At 40.2% G+C, this 24,006-nt stretch overlaps 1 protein-coding gene across 5 annotated transcripts in view; it reads right to left on the bottom strand.

Moving 5' to 3' along the window:
* Positions 1 to 8,225: 8,225 nt before the first annotated feature.
* Positions 8,226 to 24,006, bottom strand: part of fzr1 (fizzy/cell division cycle 20 related 1) — a 119,442-nt gene continuing 103,661 nt past the window's right edge. For 4 of the 5 annotated variants that reach the window (XM_031895007.1, XM_012955632.3, XM_012955636.3 and 1 more), the window contains 2 exons: positions 19,933 to 20,025; positions 8,226 to 9,543 (listed from right to left, as the gene is read on the bottom strand). In XM_031895007.1, coding sequence (XP_031750867.1) covers positions 9,502 to 9,543; positions 19,933 to 20,025 — 135 coding nt within the window. In that variant the 3' untranslated portion in view covers positions 8,226 to 9,501. The remainder of the gene's footprint in view (positions 9,544 to 19,932; positions 20,026 to 24,006) is intronic. The other variant, NM_001126529.1, reaches the window with a different exon arrangement.

Raw genomic sequence — 24,006 nt, 5'->3', positions numbered from 1 at the left:
TTATAATAAGTATTGCTGGCCAGTCTATCTTCGTGCCGTGATATTGTGATATATTGGTAGTTTGCATTCGATGGGCGAGAAAAGATAAATATTTTATGTATATACGGCTCAGATCTATGAGTGCCCTCCGTAGCCTATAAATTGTAGAAAGCGTTCTCTGGTTAATTAATGCTGACACATTTGACTTATTAGTAAATGTGTAGTACTTTGTGAACAGATGTAATGCGCGACCACTTGTCTGACAGCCGAAAGGAAGAAAGGGCTCAGTGAGCATTACGGGTAAATGTAGTTTTCCAAGGAATTTTTTCGTATAATTGGCTGAAATTTGACGTATCCGGAATTAAAGTTAATAAAAGTAATTTAAATGGTAAGTTCCTGTATTGTAGTTAATAATATTGAAAAAATGACAACACACAATAAATGTATTTATTAGTAATTTATTGACACATAACCATATTGCAAAGTTTTTTATACTTGTGACTTACCTGAAAACGCTGTAAAAAGAAAGATACTTACCATATCCAGTGTTTCTCGTTATGAATCACGATCTCCTTTCTCCTATACTACTGCACAATTGACATTGTCATGACAAGCTATATAAGCTACATTTCATATAACTAGCCAGTTTGTAGCAACATTTGTTGCAATCGTCAATCACATGAAACATGGATACTAGTGAAACAAATTGCGAATAACATAGCGAAACTCCCATGCTATAAATCAAAAGCTAGCTCAGCTTTCAGTGAAGCAGGTAATAGGGTATGTAGTGGATTTTAAGTTTTCTTCTTTTTCTTTTCTGTCAAAAATTTCAGATTTTCAGATTTTCAGAGTTTCAGATTTTAATTTAGCTCAAATAAAAGGTATATTTTATGAACTTAAATAGGTGTGCCAATAATTTTTGTGTTTCTTTTGCTTTGGGTTTTAATTTAATTTTAATTTAATATACACATTGTGCACCCTACATGAAGTTTGTAGTGCGAGGTTTCTTTCCATTATATAGTTTTTCAAAGAAGGCAGTCAGCTCAACCTGCTTTAAACCAGTCAGGCATAGGAAGAAGGGGTGGTTCAGCCTATCAAGCTTTTGTTGCTTTATCTTGCAGTAGAGCTCGCTTAGGGCCTCTGTCTCTTTTGTGTGACTTTTTGGAGTGTTTCTTACTTTTAAGAGGTGATCCAGCAATCATATTATTTGGAGATGGAGAGGCTACTAAAATGCCCACTAGCCAATAGCCATTAAGGAGAATGAGTAGCATGATAAAAACAGCACTCAGAAAATAGAGAACCAGAAAGGCTGTAAAAAATAGCTGCAGGGATATTCTTCATTTAAAGAACATGTCAACCCCAAAATTAATTTTTTGCCCAGTAAAAGAAAACTTAATTCTAAGCAACTTAATGTATTAAGTTAATATATAATTTAATATAAGAAAGAACAATATACATTCATTACATATTTGTAATGGTTTTTGAGTATATAGATATATGAGAGAGTTCATAGGAAAGGAACTCAAGATTAAGAAAAAACAGTGAGGTGAGGACTGCACCCAGGTATTACTGTTTTTTCTGCATAGAAACTCAAACGAATAAGCCGCTCCACACAGGACTTATGAAGAACAAAAAATTTTATTTGCAGACTTATAACAAAGACTGACGTTTCGGCTGGTGTTCCAGCCTTTCTCAAAGTTTCTTTCTTTGCTTAAACTTTATATTTTTTCATCTTTATTTATTTGTAAAATCACAACAGACTCACTGGAACGTTGTTGACTCAAATTGTTAGATTTGTAACTTTATATTATATATATATATATTATATCTGGTGAGTAGATTTAAAGGTCATGAGAGTGAGAGATGTTTTACTGTCTTTTCTGATGAAAGTCAGAGAGGGTCAGCACTCACAGGACTTATATAAACAAAATATTTTTACTAAAGAGGAGACTAAACTCCTCTTTAATAAAAATAATTTGTTTATATAAGTCCTGTGAGTGCTGACCCTCTCTCAAGCACCTTCAACATTATTTGGACCTGCACCCAGGCAACAGCAACTTATCTATACGTGAGTGCCGGCATTTACTTGGAAGTTTATATAGATTATGTACAAACTCCAGAAAGGAGAGAAGTTTTGGATTCACAATTAGCAGACATTACATCCACGGGGGCTTAATAGAGAATATGACCTGTATACATTTATCTAAAAGGAAGCATTTTTTAAAGAAAATATTTCTAGTATTATATAACCATTTTTTCTTAAAGGGGATGGCTATGGTGTTGTAAAGAGGTTATAAGCACGTGTCATCTTGCATGTTGTTTCCAATATGGATTACCCTAGATTGAAGATTGTGTGATTTTCTTTATTCTTGTTGTTACAAATTTGCTTATATTAGGAATGTTACATGTTATGCACTTTTATTTTCTGAAGGGGGAACCCTGGTCGATGGGTATTCTATAAGTAGTATTGTGGAATGTCCCTACTTGGGTCCAGTAATTTGTTGGGGGAGTGACCTTTGGAGTTTCCCCTATTTATACCTTGTGTTCATTATCTAGCTACTTGATAAAGAGGCGGGAGCCTCGAAACATTGTAAAGCAATTGTTCTGCACAATGCAGTAAAGATTTTTTCTTTTTTCATTTAAATGAGTCTGGACCTTTTTGTTTCTCTCTATATGTATTGTCTGTGAGTTCGGACAAGGTCTTCAGACTCCCTGTGATGCCGTGATGGGACTCCGAGAAAAGGCTTTATCGGTGAGTAGAAACAAATCCCCTTTTCTCTGTCATCTCTAGGCAGCACATGCACTAGCGGGTTTGTCCCAAAGCAGGAGAGAGCAACACCAGCCCATGGTACCTGCAGCGCTTCCTCCTTCCATCGCGCGCATGCGCAGTAGAGTGAAAAGCTGAACTTTAACAGAGAAGTTGGCTTTTCACTCTACTGCGCATGCGCCTGTCCTTAGTCCTTCCAAAAGCGAAGGCGGAAGGAGGAAGAGCTGTGCTACAGGTACCCCGGGCTGGTGCCCCTGTTAGGAGAAAACGGCATGGGGTACAAGGTAAGCGATTTAAGTCACTTTGGGGTGCCTAACATTTTGGCACCCCCAAGTGACTTAGCCTTTCCTTGTCCTTTAATATTTGGTTGCACACCATTTGGAAAAAATAACTGAAATCAGTCACTTTCTATAACCATCAATAAGCTTTTTACACCTCTCAGCGGGAATTTTGGACCACTCTTCCTTTACAAACTGCTCCAGGTCTCTTATTGGAAGGGCGCCTTTTCCCAACAGCAATTTTAAGATCTCTCCACAGATGTTCAATGGTATTTAGATCTGGACTCATTGCTGGCCACTTCAGAACTCTCCAGTGCTTTGTTGCCATCCATTTCTGGGTGGTTTTTGACGTATGTTTGGGGTCATTGTCCTGCTGGAAGACCCAAGATCTCGGACGCAAATCCAGCTTTCTGACACTGGGCTCTACAGTGCGACCCAAAATCCTTTGGTAATCCTCAGATTTCATGATGCCTTGCACACATTCAAGGTACCCAGTGCCAGAGGCAGCAAAACAACCCCAAAACATCGTTGAACCTCCACCATATTTCACTGTAGGTACCGTGTTCTTTTCTTTGTAAGCCTCATTCTGTTTTCGGTAAACAGTAGAATGATGTGCTTTACCAAAAAGCTCTATCTTGGTCTCATCTGTCCACAAGACATTTTCCCAGAAGGATTGTGGCTTACTATAGTCTTGCTTTTTTATGTCTGTGTCAGCAGTGGGGTCTTCCTGGGTCTCCTGCCATAACGTTTCATTTCATTTAAATGTCGACGGATAGTTCGCGCTGACACTGATGCCCCCTGAGCCCACAGGACAGCTTGAATTTCTTTGGAACTTGTTTGAGGCTGCTTATCCACCATCCAGACTATCCTGCGTTACAACCTTTCATCAATTTTTCTCTTCCGTCCACATCCAGGAAGATTAGCTACAGTGCCATAGGTTGCAAACTTCTTGAAAATGTTGCGCACTGTGGACAAAGACAATTCTTGATCTCTGGAGATGGACTTGTAACTTTGAGATTCTTGATATTTTTCCACAATTTTGGTTCTCAAGTCCTCAGACAGTTCTCTTCTCCTCTTTCTGTTGTCCATGCTTAGTGTGGCACACACAGACACACAATGCAAAGACTAAGTGAACTTCTCTCCTTTTTATCTGCTTTCAGGTGTGATTTTTATATTGCCCACACCTGTTACTTGCACCAGGTGAGTTTAAAGGAGTATCACATGTTTGAAACAATCTTATTTATCCACAATTTTGTAAGGGTGCCAATAATTTTGTCCAGCCGTTTTTGGAGTTTTGTGTGACATTATGTCCAGTTTGCTTTTTTTCCTCCCTTTTTTGTTCTGTTCCAATACACACAAAGGGAATAAACATGCAAAACGTGTTACTGCAATACTTTTCTGTGAGAAATACTTGATTTTCTGGAAAAATTTCTGGGGTGCCAACAATTTTGGCCATGACTGTAGGTATATCGGACTTCTGAGATCGTGTTGGATTCTTGCCCTTTGCTTGAGGAAATCTAGTTGTAGTGGGCGCATGTGAAATTGGGCGAATGGAACCACCTCTATGGCAGCGGTCATTAGGCCCAGGAGGGGGATGCACGTTCTTGTGGTGATTGTCAAGGCTGACATGGTGTACTGCGCAGCCACCGACAGGGTTCTTTGTTTTTCTGGTGAGAGGAACACCTTGTTTATAGAGGCGTCAAAATGAAGTCCTAGAAAGATAATTGACTGTGTAGGGAGTAGTGTGCTTTTTCTGTGGTCTTGTAAGATGCGCATGCATTTGTTGGTCCCGGAGAGTGCTTGGGAGTGGGATGGTGCCCTTAGCAGAAGGTCGTCTCGGTAAGGCAGTACGTAAAGGCCTTGTTGACGCATGTAGGCCACTAGAGCCGCCATCACCTTTGTGAAGACCCGAGGAGCTGTGGCCAGTCCGAAAGGGAGTGCCTGGAATTGGAAGCGTCTTCTAGCGAATGCAAAGCGAAAGGTACTTCTGATGGTCTTGATGGATGGGGACGTGGAGGTAGGCGTCCCGAAGATCGATGGACGTGAATAAGTCTCCTTGTTGGACGTTGGCTATGACGGACCAGAGCCACTCCATCGTTTAAGGCCTTCAGGTCAAGAACTGAATGACCCATCCTTTTTTGGGACCAGGAAAAGGTTTTAGTAGAAACCTGCTTTCCTTTCTGGTGTTGGAACCGGTACAATTGCCTTGGAAACCAACACAGCGTTTATGGCTTGCTTGTTTATGGCTTGCTCTTCTGAGGAGTAAGGGGGGATGTTTGATACTAGGAACTTGCAGGGTGGTTGGTGATGAAATTGTATCTTGTAGCCCGAAGATATGAGTTGATGAACCCACCTGTCTGTGGTTGTGGATAGACATTCCTCCCTGAAGAGTAGGAGGTGGCCCCCTATTGCCTCCGGGCTCTCGGAGGTGGCTTGATTCTCATGCCTCTTGAGTTTTGTCTGAGGCTCCCTTGAAGAGGCGCCTCTGTGTGTTCCAGGTTGGTCTTCTATTGGGTCGGTAGCCCTTTGAGGGCCCTGGATATGTGTTCTGCGGTCTTGAGGGGATTGTCTGGTATAGTTGGTGGGACAGAAAGATTGCTTTGGTTGTGAGCTGCCTGGACGTGCTTTCTTATCTTGCGGGAGGAAATTGCTTTTTCCGCCTGTGATTTTATTGATAAGTGGGTCTAACTCGGGGCGGAATAGTGAAGTACCCATGAAAGTTTGAGGCCGGGTCGGCGCTCCATGTTTTCATCCAGAGAGCACGTCTGGCTCCAATTGCCATGGCCGAGGTCTTGGCTAGGAGCTGTAGTATGTCCATAGAGGAATCACAGAGAAAATGCACTGCGTTAAGGATTTTGGATAGCTGGCTATGCATGTCAAAGGAATCGTCCGTGACTACTGTAAGTGCTTCTTCGAGCCACAAGACTGCTGTGTGTGATACGCAAGCTGCGGCTACCGCCGTTTTAAAGGTGGTATTGGTTGAAGAGAAGATATTTTTGAGCAAGCTTTCTACTTTTTTGTCCATGGGATCTCTAAAAGATGTTCCGTCCTCCAGAGGGATGGTGGTGCGTTTAGCTTGTCTAGCTACTGGTACATCCTTAGGATATTGTCCCACAAGTCCTTGTGTGACTGATCAAAAGGATACAGGGTGTCGAGTCTCTTATCCTTGGATAGTCAACGATCTGGAGTTTTCCACTCTTTTTTAGTGAGTTCTTGTACTGTTTCATGTACAGGTAAGTGTTTTTGAGCTGAACCAAAGAGCTTGTCCAAAGTCTTTTGTTCTTTTATCTCTTCCTGTATGCCTAGCGTCTGAAACATGTCCGTTAACAGGGTATTCACGGCTTCCGATTGGGACCTATGGGATGAGTCAGCCGAATGTGTGGCCAGGTCTGCACCGTCAGAATCACTGAGAACTGGATTTTCCTCATCTGAGGTATATCCCTCTGTTTCTGGTTGTGTAGTATTAGTCACGGTACTGGTTGTTGGACCATGTGTACCTGGCTTGTCTGATGAGGTACCTTGATGTGGTAACTGCATAGTGGAGATCTTCTCTAAAGAGGAGGAGATAGCTAAAAACGCGGTCTGAAAAGGTTTGAACCAGTCAGGAATCTCCACTGGCCTTTCTACCTGCTGTGGGGAAGGCCTGCTCTTTTTACTCTCTGGGTTCTGGTCTTTGGGCCTAGCCCGTTTGTTCTGCTGCTTGCCTGTTCCTTGAATTAAGTCTGCAGACCGGTGATGGATCTGCTGTGTCTGTCTTAGGCAAGCTGCCTACCTCATAGGCCATATTAGGCTAATTAGTGCAAAGTAGATGAGGGCAGAAAAGGAGAGAAAAAGAGCAATAATGTGTACTGGGGGAAAGAAAGTGCTGTGCCCACTGTACCTGTAAGGTATAATTGGTTATGGTGCCTTTAGACTGGATTTCCCGCACTGCCCGGGGGCTCCTGTGTCGCGTCTGCTTGTTCCGTGTGAGGGATAAAATATGCAAAGAGTCAGTATCCACCCGCCTCTTGAGGATGGACCACAAGTTCTCAGTGGGATTAAGATCTGGGGAGTTTCCAGGCCATGGACCCAAAATTTCAACGTTTTGGTCCCCGAGCCACTTAGTTATCACTTTTGCCTTATGGCACGGTGCTCCATCATGCTGGAAAATGCATTGTTCTTCACCAAACTGTTGTTGGAAGAAGTTGCTGTTAGAGGGTGTTTTGGTACCATTCTTTATTCATGGCTGTGTTTTTGGGCAAAATTGTGAGTGAGCCCACTCCCTTGTAAGAGAAGCAACCCCACACATGAATGGTCTCAGGATGCTTTACTGTTGGCATGACACAGGACTGATGGTAGCGCTCACCTTTTCTTCTCCGGACAAGCCTTTTTCCAGATGCCCCAAACAATCGGCTTCATCTGAGAATATGACTTTGCCCCAGTCCTCAGCAGTCCATTCACCATACTTTCTGCAGAAGATCAATTTGTCCCTGATTTTTTTTTGGCGAGAAGTGGCTTCTTTGCTGCCCTTCTTGACACCAGGCCATCTTCCAAAAGTCTTCGCCTCACTGTGCGTGCAGATGCGCTCACACCTGCCTGCTGCCATTCCTGAGCAAGCTCTGCACTGGTGGCACTCCAATCCCGCAGCTGAATCCTCTTTAGGAGACGATCCTGGCACTTGCTTGACTTTCTTGGACGCCCTGAAGCCTTCCTTAACAAGAATTGAACCTCTTTCCTTGAAGTTCTTGATGATCCTATAAATTGTTGATTTAGGTGCAACCTTAGTAGCCACAATATCCTTGCCTGTGAAGCCATTTTTATGTAAGAGGGAATACGCTGTATGAACCAGCCCTTCCTTTCTTTCTGCTGCAACTCAGGTTTACAGATGAGTACATAGTGAATAAAAGGAAATTGATTAAGTGTCTATTTGTCCTCCCACACCTGCTTTAAATAACCAGGTAGAAGAAAAATGAAATTTCTTTCAATTTCACACTTTCCTAAGTGTAAAAAAAACCCCAAATGTCTATAAGCAACAAGCATGTGTTCAGCACAAGCTCTAATAAACTTGTGTTGATAAAAAGGAGTGTGATGACCCTTTAAATGAGGTGTGAAACATATTTCACTTTATACTGTAAATTATTCATAAATTAATTTCATAAAAATGCAGTGTATCTGCAAAATCATTAACACTTCAAAAGCACAATAAAACAAAACAAAGCAAAAAGTGTAAACACATAGAAGCTGTTATTTTACATGTCCAAAGAATACCATTCAAAATATAAAAATACAAATTAAGCACTTTGTGGTCAAAAACTCTTAGTGGTGCACAAAGACTGGCAGCCTCTATGGACAAGCCCAAAATGGAGCAATAGCATCCAAATGCTTAGAAAGTAATATGTAAAAACAAAGTACCTTTCAGGAAAACAAAAAATGACAAAAGGGAAAGAAGGGGGGCTTCAGAAGCAAGAGATACTTGAGAGAGTCACAAAGAACACTGACATATAATGCTGAATGCTGAAAAAAAAATATTGCCATAGTCTGGATGTAATAACAGATAACAATCATACTTAATTAACTGGCACACACGTTCACAAAATAAATACATTTTCAAACTATTATTTGGATTTTACTTTTGGTTATAAAACAAGAATAAAGAGGTTAGCTCTTCTACCTCTTGGTGCTGGTGGAATGAATGATACCGCCCCAAAGAAAAACCCATGACTGAGCTTTCACTAACAAAAAACTAAGTGCTTTTCTTGTATTTCTTTTTATTCCCTCATCACTACGTGTTCAAATGATACCCTGTATTTGGGTGGTGCCTTCATTTTGAACACATGGTGGGGTGCAAACAAGACAGTCATTATTCAATAACATCTTAGTTAAAACACTGTCCATCATCTATTAAAATAAAATGCAACAGAAGCAACAAGCAATTCACGCAAAAAATTGCCACCATTTTAAAAATAAGCCCCACCCCCATGACAACCCTTGTGGAGAAGGCTGTAGATTTATTTGGAACTGAAAAAGTCAAGCTGCAGACAGATATGCTGGGCAGCAAAAGTTCAAGAAAATGGCACACATGCAAAAAAAAGCAGTTCCAAATGTAAGATTAGTATGTAAAATACTCACTACTATAAATCACAGCTTTATCTTTATGGCAGGGTTTGCTGAGGTCACAGTGGTTTTTATATTCTTTTGTCATTTGGAGACAGTTGTGTTAACCCCACAGCACTAACAAAAACATCAGCATATACATAAACACATATCTATAGACTATTGTCAGCAGCAGGTTATTTGTGGTCCCCTTTCAAAGCCTGTTCAACTCAACACATAAACTGAAAATGTTTTGCTATTTAATGAACACCTTTCACTATAATGTATTGTGCAAAATATCCACAGTTGGTTGGAGACTCTAGGCTCCTTAGAAATCCAGTCTTTGTTGATGTCCATTGATGCAAGGATATGTTTAAGAGGGAAGGTGTTCCACAGTTGAGTAATCTATCGTATTCTGGTGAACAGGTTAAGAACAGAGACAGACTCCTAGGAGAGAAGAATGAAAACCATTAACTCTGTCCTGCATACATAGCACTGTTTATAGCACTAATTAAATGTATAACGTCACTAGTTTTCTAGCACAGAAGTATAAAAGCTTTCAGGAGAATGCATTAAAACCTGCCAGGAACTATATTCTCAACTAAGCCAAAAAGGCACATGCCTGCAGATCGGACATTTGGCATGCTGTAGAAGAAAATTAACCACTTTCCCCTAAAATCTGGTTATCACTGGGCAGAATGCATGCAAGAACATACCTGTACTTTGACCCACATTTAAAACAAACTTATTTAAGGCCCATGAAATGTAGATGTGTTGGTGTAAGGTATGTTCTGTGTATCATACGGTATTGATAAGAACATCATTACTGACAATTACACAGGATAAGTAGGAGTGCAGGGTCGAACAGTGGTGTGCAAGGCCCACCAAGGCTGCCTCCCCAGGGGCATGTGTCCCCCACTTCCCGGTAGGTGGGGCCCACCAGGTATTTCCCCAGTTCAGTTCAACCCTGTGGGTGAGTTCTTTACAGTCTTTACATCTATCTGCGGTATGTTTCCAGAGCACTTGTTATGGCAGTTTGTAGGGCAGGTTGCCCCCCAGAATAAAACTTATCATGTATAGTGCAGGTATATAGTGAAGTTGGTCAGTCATAGATTGAATCTTACTAGAAAAGCCAAAGGAGTAAATTATATAATTTTTTTTGTAGATAAAACATCTCCGCAGTGACAAAGCAGTATTTGATTTAAATCAAAGAGTAAGAAACCTTAAGTAACATGTTGCAGACCTTTGCCCACTATCAGCTTACAGGAGGCTTTATTTGTAGTAAATCTTGTTTTTATTCAACCATAACTTGCCACCAAGCCAGAAATTCAAAAATAACTACCTGGTTTTGGGGGCACTGGGAGCAACATCCAAGTGGTTGGTGAGCAACATGTTGCTCATGGGCCACTGGTTGAGGATCACTAACCTAAAGGATTCCATCAAGTATATATATATATATATATATATATATATATATATCAGTTTCTATGAATACTTACAAATATAAGGATAGTTGCATATTTATACTTAACTTAAGTTTTCGGCTGGGTTATTTACTTCCTGATCCTGCAGAACTTTAAAGGAGCTGACCAAACTAATTACCAGTTCACTGAGAGGCCCTTGATAAAAAGCTCTAAACCAACAGTAAAAGGTAGTGGAAAGGTAGTGGAAACCAACAGGAAAGGTAGTGGCTATGGTCAGTAATTGTAAATCCTATATAAAACTATATAATCTGGGATGTAAACAGCAGGGAATAGAAAGCTCTGGCCTGCACAGTGGGTCTGTGCTCTAGACTCAACAGTTTGTCCGAATCCACTGCATTGCTCTTACAAAGGTTGAATTTGAAATAAAGCAACAGAGCACAATGGCCACATTTAGGATGAATCTGCACAGTGTAAAAAGAGCACAATGCAACAACAGAACATTAGAGCACAGACGCCCATAAAGAATTAGTTCTAAACATTGCCTTCTTAGTAATACATTTCAGCAAAGCAGCTCCAAACCATATCACCATCACCATGGTTTACAGTTGGTATTATATAGTCCTGGTGGAATGCTGTCAGTTTTTCGCCAAAAAATTACAATTGTCGAGTTGAAAAAAGACCAGAGAAAAAAAAAAGAGTCCATCAAGTTCAACGCAAGTAATTTGGCACACATGGACTGCAGTGACTGACACAGGGTGTCAATTCAGAATGGAAGGCAGGAAAGACTGAGAAGTGCAACTACAGGGAAGTACAAGGAGTGCATTTTGATGCATGTAACATAGGTTGAAAAAAGACGTACATTCATCACGTTCAACCATAATGCCTATATAAACCCTGCCTAACTTCTATTTGATCCAGAGGAAGGCAAAAAACCCCATCTGAAGCCTCTTTAATTTGCTGCAGAGGGGGAATAAATTCCTTCCTGACTCCAAGATGGCAATCGGACCAGTCCCTGGATCAACTTGTACTAAGAGCCATCTCCCATAACCCTGTATTCCCTCACTTGCTAAGAAGCCATCCAACCCTTTCTTAAAGCTATATAATGTATCAGCCAGCACAACTGATTCGAGGAGGGAATTCCAGAACTTCACAGCTCTCACAGTAAAAAACCCTTTCTGAATATTTAAACGGAACCTCCCTTCTTCTAAACAGAGTGGATGCCCTTGTGTCCGTTGGAAGGACCTACTGGTAAATAAAGCATTAGAGAGGTTATTATGTGATCCCCTTATATATTTATACATAGTTATCATGTCACCTCTTAAGCACCTCTTCTCCAGCGTAAACAGACCCAACTTGGCCAGTCTTTCTTCATAACTGAGACTTTCCATACCCTTAACCAGCTTAGTTGCCCTTCTCTGGACCCTCTCTAATTCAATAATGTCCCGTTTAAGCACTGGAGACCAAAATTGGACAGCATGGGGCCAGATGGGGCCTTACCAGCTCTCTGTAAAGGGGAATAATAACCCCCTCCTCCCGTGAATCTACACCCCTTTTTATACAGCTCAAAACCTTGTTTGCCCTTGCAGCTGCTGCCTGGCATTGCTTGCTACAGCCAAGTTTATTATCTACAAGGACTCCAAGGTCCTTCTCCATTATGGATTTGCCTAGTGCAGTCCCATTAACCCTTTCACTGCCAGCCGTTTTGGTCAAAGCAGAACTACTGCCATTTTGCACATTTTTTGAACATTTTGCACTGTTTCACTTTAGGGGCCTTTCCTCGGGGGGACTTTTAGTTTACAATATTGTTTTTTTCAGGACAACCTAAGCTTTCAAAATATGGTAGAATTAAGGTGTAATTCCAATACTGTCACAAGATATAGGCTTCTAAATGTCTAAAAAAATTAAAAAACAAAACAAAACATTTTCCATAATATAATCACACATACCAAAAACAAAATTATTTTATTCACAAAAATACAACTGATTTGGAAAGTCCCATGTCTCCTGAACGTGCCAATACCAAATATATATAAGTTTTATGAAGATTTCTCACTTGTATAGGTCAAACACTCCCAGCAGTACACTACCAAATTTCCAAAGCACTGCTTCAGAAAGCTGCATACTTTAGATTTCAAGGCCAAAAAATTCACTAACAGAAGGTTTATCCCAGAAAATTACACATTTCTGGAAAGAATAGATTCTGAGAAATCCAGAATAGGTACAACTGCCTGTCTACTCCAAACTATCAAGTTGCAATGTTTTCCTAAAGTTTTATTGGTTATCATCAAAATTTGTGACATTTTTAAAAAAAATCACTCCAAAGCTTCCAGTCTATAGTATCTTATCTCCTATAGGTCATAAAGTAACCAAATAAAACACCTTAAATATGAACGCCAGGGGTCCACTGAACAGTTTGATGCACAATATGTATAGGTTTACCCAAATATGTGGCATTTAGGGGCCCCAATGGGAACATACCCCCATATGATCTGTCATTTCAACTCCTGCAAAATCAACACATTTACATCCTTAAGGGCTCTGGCACACGGGGAGATTAGTCGCCCACGACAAAACTCCCTGTTCGCGGGCGACTAATCTCCCTGAGTTGCCTTCCCCTGCCAGCCCACCGGCGAACATGCAAGTCGCCGGCGGGATGGTACACGTGGCGGCCCTAATGTGGGATAATGGTACAAAAAACGTACACACATCACAGAAAGCCATATATTATTGGAAAGTACACATTCCCCTAAATCTATAATGGGTACACACTTCTTTTTACTCCAAAGTACCAAGCCGTAAAGCTTTTCTGTTTGCCGATTTTTATGACATTTCAGAAAATTGCCTAATTTATCTCACACAATTTCTTGCATACAGAGGAAAATCACCCCAAATAGAAACACCTAAGGTCTACTGAACAGTTTGATGCCCAATATGCATAGATATACCAAAGTCTGTGGTATGTACTGACCCCAAAAAGAAAACAGCACATAAGGATTTCTTGCCGGCCAACTCAGCTTTTGCATACAGAGCCCCCTGACAGCATATTATGTGCCATAACACCCGTTAACTATACAGAAAAACCCAGAAAGCCATATAGTTTTGGAAAGTACACATTCTGACAAATCCAACATTGGTAAAGAATCCTTTCTACACCAAAATACCAACCTGCAAAGCTTTCCTAAAGTTAGTGGACTTTATGACATTTTAGAAAATCGCCTAAAAATTTTGCAATTTGCTGCATATATCTCACACAATTTCTTGCATACAAAGCAAATCACCCCAAATAGGAACACCTAAGGTCTACAGAACAGTTTGATGCCCAATATGCATAGATATACCAGGCTGGGGTATGTACTGACCCCAAAATAAAAATAGTGCATATGGATTTCTCGCCTGCCAACACACCTTTTGCACAGAGCCCCCTGACAGTGTATTTATGTGCCGTGACACCCCCTAACTATACAGAGACCCCCAGAAAACCATATATTTTTGGACAGTACACATTCTGATGAATTCAAAATAGGTAAAGTTATTTTTCTACACCAAAGTTACACATGGCAAAGCTATGCTAAACACAGATCAGGAATACAATACAGGGATAAAAATGCAATAAAACCACAAAAATTGCGCAAATTAGTGAAACGACAAAATAAGTCACACAACAGAGTAATTAGTTGTTTAGAATATCTGATCCAATAGTCACACTGTCAAAATATACAGTTTTTAGGGAAAAGAAACTAAAAACAATAACTTTGCAGTTATTTATTTGTAAAAAATGTTTGGAATCATGTATGATTTTCGTTCCACTTCTCATGTGTACACCACTTTGTATTGGTCTTTCACGTGGAATTCCAATAAAATTGATTCATGTTTGTGGCTGTAATGTGACAAAATGTGGAAAAGTTCAAGGGGGCCGAATACTTTTGCAAGCCACTGTAAGTGTATAAATTATGGCCAGCTTGAAGTATACTGCAATATATGGACAAACAATCCCTGTTTTGCTTAAAGGGGAGGGCATTTCTTAGTAGCTTAATGCACAGAATCAATACTTATATTAAAGGGGTGGTTTACCTTCACATAAATGAAGCTATTTTAGGAGATTAGGTAATTTTAATAAAATATGTAATGTATTACATGTGACTCACACTGCAGACTTTCTGAAAAGTTTCTAGATGCATTTATTTAAACTGCAGCTATTAAAGTGTTAATGTGTTAAACAGCTTATTCAGAAACATACATACACAGTCTTTGCATGGTATATATTATTATAGTCAGGGGAACAATCTATATATTTTTTGGTTGGCAGCCAGAAAAGGTAGAAAAACCCTTTAAACCATAAAGGTTTTGCTTGCTTACAAGGGTAATATACTGACTAGTGATGCACACATTTTTTCACTAATAAACAAAAAATTTCACAGTTTTGCAAATTTTTGGCAAAGCGAAACAGGACAGACCCGTTCATTATTATTAACAAGTACCAACATATTCTACAGCACTATACAATAAGAGGGGTTACACATACAGAATTACATACAAAGCAACAAATAACTGATACAAGAGGTGAAGAGTGCGCTGCCCAAAAAAGCTTGCAGTCTAACAGGTGAAGGGATTGAAACAAGGTGCGGGAATGGGAAGATTAGAATTAAGTAGCACAAGGTCATGCATTTAGCTCATCACTAACTGATATGAATATTTAAGTAACATTTAAGTAGCATTTTAAAGACATAATATTGCAGTTTCATACTGCAAAAAGCCTTTCCCAGTTAATATGTAGCATATGTTAATATGTAAGACGTTAGACTGAAAGTTTAACATCTAAAAATTAGTGCTTAAATTATTCTCTTATTGAGTTTTCTCTGCAAAATAATCTCAAAGGAGACTATGGTACAATCACTATTACCTAAATGCACACCCACGCAAACGGTAAAGATAAATTCGGTATTAGTTGTTACTAGATCCAAGAGAATTTTTCCTAGTAGGTTTTTGAACTGCCTGAAATAAGTTGTCATTTAACATAAGACTTGGCTGCACCATTACTCCAGTCAAATCTCTGAAGAAAGCGGCTTGCAAAGCACCATGGTCAGCCTGAAAATGGATAAAACTCACACTTTATTTACATCCTTAAAAACCCAGAACGCCTGAAGCGTTTCGTGTGTACCCGCACTTAATCATAGGCATGCATTCTGAGACAGAAACATACTAATCTCCCCGTGTGCCACAACCCTAATTGTTATGTTCCCTCAAAGTGATGCCGCCAGAGAACTGCTTATGTCATGTTGGTCTATCTTTCTTTATTTCATTCTCTCTTTATGAGTATAAAAATGAAATAGAACGAAATAAAGAAAGATAGACCAACATGACATATACAATTCTCTGGCGGCATCACTTTGAGGGAACATAATTAATGTCAAATATAGAATTTAAACCATGTGGTTGGCACGTGCCCAATGTAAATATCCACTTTACTTCCCTCTGCAAAAATTTTGTCCAGAATGAATGCATGCCTATGATTAAGTGCGGGTACGCACGGAAACGCGTCAAGCGTTCTGGGTTTTTAAGGATGTAAATAATGTTTGAGTTTTATCCATTTTTGGGCTGACCATGGTGCTTTGCGAGCCACTTTCTTCAGAGTAGAGTTTGCTCCCTTGGGAGTTTGGGGCTCCAAGCACCCGAACCAAATTTCGGCATCGGTGAGTGTGTGTATATTTATGTGATCTTCACTGCATGTGTACTAGCATTTGAAATATTTGGCGGGGGACCTGGGGTATATACACCCAGGTCAACACCTGTTTTAGGTAAAGATTTTTTTCTTTAACTTTGACCCCTTTTATAAATTGTTTAATTAAACTGTGTTAGCACACTATATATATAAACTTTACTTTACTAAATTGGGCGTACTCTTTGAAGATTTGGATAACTGAAGTCACTTGTAATAACTTGATCTAGTTGTGAAGCCTCCTCCATATGTAATAGTACATGGGCTTCATTCTCCTTACTTATCACTAGTGCATGATACAAACTGCCCAGTCTTTAAAGGAGAAATTTTATAAAATTATTGTACAGCGCTGCGGAATATGTTGGCGCTATAAATAAATGTTAATAATTACATAATAAATAATAACAGTAGCAAAGAAAACCCCTCCCAGTTTCCTTCCTCTGCTCCCTGTCTGCAATATTTTGTTTGTGCTTCTGCCAGATCAATAAGCTTAGTTGTAAAATGTAAAAAAAAATGATGTTTATAGTGCAATAGTATGTTTCAAAGCAAATGTGCATGATTCACAAATGAACGTGCCCAAGTGGATACAACAATCCATAGTTCATAAAACATTGTTACACACTATGCAATTGCCTGCATCTATTATTAAATTATAAAAGATATAAAAACAGTGCACATTAGTATGTACTGTATTCCAATTCTAGAATAACAACTGTGTCTTTGTTTTCTCTGCAACTCCCTGCACTGGATCATTACTTTTTCTGCACGTTGATACATGATCAGGTGCAGGGAGTTGCAGGTAAAAAAAAAAATTAAATGTTTTTTAGTACATTGCATTTTCAATTATAGTTATTGTTTATTTTACATTTCTCAGTTAACCAGGTGCAGGGAATTGCAGGGAATACAAAGCTGCAGCTGTTGTTCGGGACCAGTATATGACCAAGTCTAGGAAGTTGCAGGGAATACAACGCTGCAGCTGTTGTTCTGGTACAGTATATGATCAGGTGTAGGGAGTTATAGAGAAAAAGGTCACAGCTGTTATTCTGGAAATTATCTTTCTCAGTTAATAGCAGGGCACAGAGTGAGGGGAACGATCAGAGCAGATTGAAGGAGGGGAAGAATGATCTGAGCACAGAGAGAGTCAGAGGGAACCAATCAGTTGTGGGGTGGGTGGGAATGAGCAGAGCACAGGAGAGAGAGGAACGATCATAGAAGGCAGGGGAAGGGAGGGGAATGAGCAGAGCAGATTGGTACAGTCTGTGGGAGCAATGCAGGGCAGGACAGAACACTTTAGAGGAATGGACTGCCTGAGACATCACAAATAGCGCCGCCAACCCTATGCATATTCACTCCACTCTAAGTGGATGCTGCTCTGTTACTGAAGCAGATCTGGCTGGCGGCTACCTAGCCCACATACTAAACTGGGAATTTGCAAAAGGGGTAGTGGAGTCTCTTCAGTGCAGATAGGTTAAAAAAAAACAAAAGTGGGGGAAATGAAGAATCCCAGTTCAAGGGCTGTCCAGACTGGGACATAGAACTGCCAGGGTCAGAGCAATTCTCTAGTAGGGTAGTTCGTTACAAAGAGGCATCAGACACACCAGGATGGTTGATTAAAGAGATTTACTGAGATGAGCAGTGTTTCCTTATCAGCTTCGACTCTGTATGCACTTTAACCCTTTTTAGGGTGAAGACACACTGGGCTTACTAGTAGCAGCTATTTTTTCATGGCTACTAAATTCCTTACCATAGACAATACTGAGAATTGCCTCTACTAAAACACACGTAGAGACAGTTATCAGTAAATGATCAGCATTGTCTATTTTAGTAGCCGTGACAAGTAGCTTATATTAGTAATTGTGTGTGTCTTCACCCTAAAGGTTCCCATACACGGGGCTATTCTAGCTGCCGATATTGGTCCCTTAGACCAGTGCTGTCCAACTTCTGCGGTGCCGAGGGCTGGAATTTCTCTCGAATACATGGTGGATGGCCGCTAATGGAAGCTAGTTTTGACCACTCCCCCTTTTAAACCACACCCACTTCAAACCACACCCATTTTATCACATTGGTGGTAGTGCAGCAAAAACCCAAAATGCTTGGTCCTCACTGCAGGGATATCAACTATCATTCATACAGTATGTGAAAGAATTATATTATGTCATATTAAGACAAACCCTTAAATCAATATCCCTGCTCCTCCCTTGTGGATAGCACAGCACCCCCAGCATATAACACACCTTTAGGGACCATTTAATGGCTATTTCCAACTGCTGACAAACTCCCAGAACAAACCCCTGCCAGGGTCACCTCCCACAGGCAGCATAGGGTAGGCAGAGTATGGCACACACAGGCAGTACTCTGCCTGCCCTATGCTGCCTGTGTGTGCCAAACTCTGCCTGCCCTATGCTGCCTGTGTGTGCCATACTCTGCCTGCCCTACCCTGCCTGCCTGTGTGTGCCATATTCTGCCTGTCCTATGCTGCCTGTGTGTGCAAACCTCTTGCCTGCCCTACCCTGCCTGTGTGTGCCATACCCTCCCTGCCCTTTGCTGCCTGTGCGTGCCATACCCTCTCTGCCCTTTGCTGCCTGTGCGTGCCATACCCTCCCTGCCCTATGTTTCCTATGTGCCATACTACACACAGGCAGCATAGGCCAGGCAGTACATACAATGCCGGAGGTGTGAACAGGTGAACAATGTGGGTGATTACAGCCTGAGCCTAAAGGTACAGTAAGAGCTGCATCACTTCCTGTCAGGTGATCTCTGAGGGAGCACACAGACCATCACAAAAAGGATGTAAAAGGGCAATATTTACCGATATATTCCAGTTCAAAGAGATTCTTTAATAGGTCACTTAACATAAATATAAACTATCTGTTGTTATGTATTCATTCGGGGGCATAGTTTTCCTTTAAAAGAAAACATACCGTAATAGAGCCCATACTAGAGTTGGGGCAGCCATTAATTAGACCATATAGGGGGAAAGACCAAGTTGTTTGGGGACCTCACCAAACTGCTATATGCTGCAGTCAGTGCACAGAGCAATAAAGTGGATACAGACTTACACAGCTGTATTAGCAATAATGCAAACAGAACACACAGCAGATCACAGCTGCCCACATAAAATGAATCCTGAATGTCTTTGATAATAGTTTGAAAACCCAGTAATTAGGGGGGCTTTTAACACACTGAGGAACTATGTCCTCAGTTAGAGGCAAAAAAGACTGTTTTCAAATTTAATCTCTTTGAATACTATAGAAAGAAGAAAACGGTCGGGCAAAAGTGTATAAACCGGTAAATTTTTCCCAGTATCCAAAGAACAAAAAATATTTGAATCCACTTGTAAATACCAATGACACCAATTACAACATTTTGGGGAGGTGTGTTACCCAATCCATTCCTCAGAGAACACTCTCCTGAAATTGAGAGGTGCCAATGTGTTAAACATTGTTTTTTCTTATTGATTTTTTCGTGTGCAAAATGTTGTATTATTGTATTATTATTATCTTATTAATTTTTTTTTATGTGTAAACAAATTCTCAAGTTTAATGCATCTGAGACACTGACACAGGCTACCACCTCAGAAACTTAGCAGGCAAAATGATGAACTTGTGTACCAATAGAAACTGCACATGCTTTCTGTTATAGAAAAATTGCATTTGAGATAATTTTGTTTTATGTACAAGGCTCATACGTGCTCACCTTTGTGGAGCGGGTTTTACTAAAAACATTCCAGAATCGAAGTGTTTCATCTCCTGCTCCTGTAACAATGGCCTCTCCATCTGGTGACATAGCCTAAGAATAGACAAAATTACATTCAGCACACCAAAACCACATACTATACATATGACACTTTTAAGTGTTATATTTACCTAGCACTGCAAATACTTATGGAAAAGATTCTATAAGAACAGCAGCTGATACAACCATTAAAGTAAACCCACTGCAAAAAAAAAAAAATGGAATCAGCTAAATGCCTTTGAAATCTTTAAATACCAGTCGCTCCTGTTGTTCAAAGGTTAAGAGTAAGGCTGCAGCATCCCCTTAATTATTTAGGATTGCTTCTCCTCCTCTAACCCACTCCGTTTTCTCCCTTAGGAATTGACTTTGGCTCTTGGCTAACAGCATGTTCAGTTCGCCAAACTCGCCCCTCCTGTCAGGCAGCCAATGAGCAGATGGCACTGTTGGTTTCCATAGAAATTCTGCTTTAGCTGTGCACTCTGCTAGAGAAACATGTATTTTTCTCCTAATCTCTTGTCTTGAACTCAGTTTAACCATTAGAGGAAACAACATGAGCTTTTATTTAAGTAATGCCTGTGTAAACCTGCACTGTTCACTGCATGAAATTTACAGTGCACGTGTGCTACTTGCAGATGAAATACAAATGGTTTGGACAGGGGAGATGTGCTCAACTTATGTACCTGGTAGGAAAATGTAAGGTTCTTATGTCCTTTAAAGGAGAAAGAAAGGTAAAAACTATGTAAGCTTTATCAGAAAGGTCTATATAAATACAGCCATAAGCACTCACAGAAAAGCTTCACTGACTTCTCTGAAAAAAGATTAGTTGTGTCTGTTATTCCTGTGCCAGAGACACACAGCTTTCTGTTCTCTGCTCTTTCCTGCCCCCCTCCCTCAAGAATGCTAAGAATTTACCCCCCCTTAGGAATGTGGATCTGAGCCAATCAGCAGGAAGCTGACTCAGTCTTACTAAGTCTTACTGAGCATGTTCACTTGGTCTCCGTGTCTGTGCAGGAGTGAGGCATTATGGTAACTTTCTTTACACAGCTCAGTGTTTTTTCTTCCTGTTTGGCTTCAGATCTTCTGAACAAATGAAATATGGGGAGACTTAAAGGACAAGGAAAGGCTAAATCATTTGGGGGTGCCAAAATATTAGGTACTCCCAAGTGACTTTAATCGCATACCTTGTACCCCTGGCTGGTGCCCCTGTTAGGAGAAAACAGCACCAACCTGGGGTACCTGTAGCGAGCGCTTCCTCCTTCCTGCTTCTTTTTTCCGGCAAATTCCCGGGACTGGCGCATGCGAGTGAAAAGCCGACTTCTCTGGTAAAGTTCAGCTTTTACACTCTACTGTGCATGCGCACAAAGCAGGAAGCGCTGCAGCTACCCCGGGCTGGTGCTGTTCTCTCCTAACAGGGGTAAAAGGTAGGCGATTTAAGTCACTTGGGGGTGCCTAACATTTTGGCACCCCCAAGTGACTTTGCCTTTCCTTCTCCTTTAAGGGCACTATTGAGACAACTGAAGGTATGCCTGCAGCTTGAGATTAACTCTTTACTAGCCTTTCCTTCTCCTTTAAGGCACAATCAGTTTTCAGACTATGGGTTCTTTCAGAGCAACAGGGACAAATCTTATTAAATGCTATATTTAACATAACAAAAAGAACATACACAAAATATATATATATTTAAAAGTGGAAAAAAAATCCAGAAAACCTTTCCCTGAGGCAAGGTGGAAAATGGTCTTATACTCTGATATTTGGAGTCTAAACTTGTTCACTAAATATTGTGTAATCTGGCTGGCTTTTTATTAAGCAGTGAAAGTGTCATCAGGTAACTGCACACTCTTCCCTTCCACAATAAAGCAAAAGTAAGTAATCTTACTAGGACATATCTTGAGCTTTATGATATCCATATACATATCCTATTACATGTATGGGACCCGTTATCCAGAATGCTTGGGACTTGGGGTGTCCAGATAAGGGATCTTTCCGTAATTTGGCTCTCTATACCATTTTTATATAATTTATAAAAATTTGAATAAATAATCCTGACCTTGCGCGGATATTCATATCAGATAAACAAAGATAAGAAAGTCCATGTTTTGACTCATTTGGTAGCTGATACTATATGATACTTGTAAACCAGTTTGTTATACAGTTAGTATAACCTGTATGGATTCAGAAGTGATAAATATATTTAAAGGAGAAGGAAACATATCCATAAACACTCATAGAAAAGCTGCTCTATCCTCTATCAAAAGCGGACTTCTTTTCTTCCTTTGCGTGTATATGTTCTTCTGTGTCAGACTTCCTGCTCTCAGAAAAATCCTTCATGGGCAGCACAAGTCTTCTCAGTTTTTTCCTCTCCTCCCTCCTAACTGTGCTACAATCTCAGCTACCAGCCCTAGGGCTGCAGCACGGAAGTTACCGAGACCAAGCTGAAATGGTAGCTGCTATCTTAAACAGAGGGAGCTTCTACATAATCTACATAATAAATATAGCCAGGGTCGGAATGGACTGCCGGGAAAAAATGTGGTGGACCCTGCCAGCGTGGACCAGATCCCCTCTCTGTGCTCCCCCAAGCACCGGTGTCCCTCCCCTGACGCGTTGAAACTAAGTTTCGGGCAGGTGGTGGACGTAAAATTTCTCTATTTCCAATTCACTTTTTTGGCAGCATTCACAAACATCGGGTTTGAATGTATACCATGTATATTCATACAGTTGAGTTCAGAATATTAGCAGTGTGTTTAAAAAAGTGGATATAGCTAAAATTCCTTATAATAGCTTTTATTTCCACACATGCAAATGCACATTCTATTTCAAATCAAAACATGAAAAAAATTTTTGTGTTATATAGGCTATTCAAAAAATTATATAGGCTATTCAAAAAATTCACCCGAGAGTTGGCACTCACAAACCACCACTTGTGATAAAATCCATCAATTTAAAATCAAAATCATAATTAAAAAACAGTGACAAATAATCCATCCAATATAAATAAAGTGCATTTACTAATTTACATGTTAAATAGGAGAAGGAATTTACAACATTGATTATTGGCAATAATCAAACAAAAGATCTTTGGTAAAAATAGACAAGATGCTACTAATAAATTACTTAATTACATACAGGTTCCAAATTCGTTCTAGAGAAGATTAATTGCAGCTGATAAATCCCTTAATTAGTTATAATCAAATTTAAAATACATTCCGGAGAAGGAAGGGGGGATATACCTAAATGATAGAAGTAATGCAAAATACAACGAAATTTATAAGTTCGTTAGGGCCTCACCATGTGTGACTATGGCATTCAGCCAAGTAAGTAGTGTTTGGAATAAGGTCTAGTGAATTTCACTATTAATACAGTTGTTAGGCAATATATAAAATACAGAAAATAAGGTAAAAAAAAAAATAACACAATACTAAATAAAACCACACACCCCCAAGGTTGTGCACACCAATCTATACAGTCGGGACTTAAGGATATAATTTTACTGCACAATATATTCAGGTGCGCCAGTTGCTGTCGCTACTGTAAGTCCGGACCTGTAAATAAAATGTTGCTGCCCAGTGTACTTGGGTGCGCCAGTGGCTATCGCGAATATTGGTTAGGACCTATGGATAGAATGTTATTGCACAATATACTCAAGTGCACCGATTGCTATCATTAGTAATGGGACTGAGGTAGAAGCCCACTAAAAAACTTATTTTATACCAAACCTCCCTAGTCTCGGCCGGGAACTTACTTAGAAGTTTTACAGAAAGGAGACGGGGACTCCAGCACTTTCGGCTTTGCGCCGTTCTTACAGTGACGTCACCGCTGAAGCCGAATCAGTCCTTACTACGGGTCCTCTCTCTAACCAAAAAGGTTGACGCGTTTCGCGCTCCTGCGCTTCTTCCTGGACTATTCTTCCCATAGGTGCTCAGCCTCTCTTTATACCTGTCTACATTATGCACATTTAGATGTTAACCCTTTCCAAAATTCATTGGGTTCATTAACCTAGCATACTGGCAATTTTTACCCCTAAATATTACCTACATC

This window comes from Xenopus tropicalis, chromosome 1 (assembly GCF_000004195.4).
Source record: "Xenopus tropicalis strain Nigerian chromosome 1, UCB_Xtro_10.0, whole genome shotgun sequence".
In the NCBI taxonomy this organism is placed as follows: Eukaryota; Metazoa; Chordata; class Amphibia; order Anura; family Pipidae; genus Xenopus; species Xenopus tropicalis.
The sequence above is the reverse complement of the archived record's forward strand: the minus strand, read 5'-3'. Positions and strand labels throughout refer to the sequence as shown.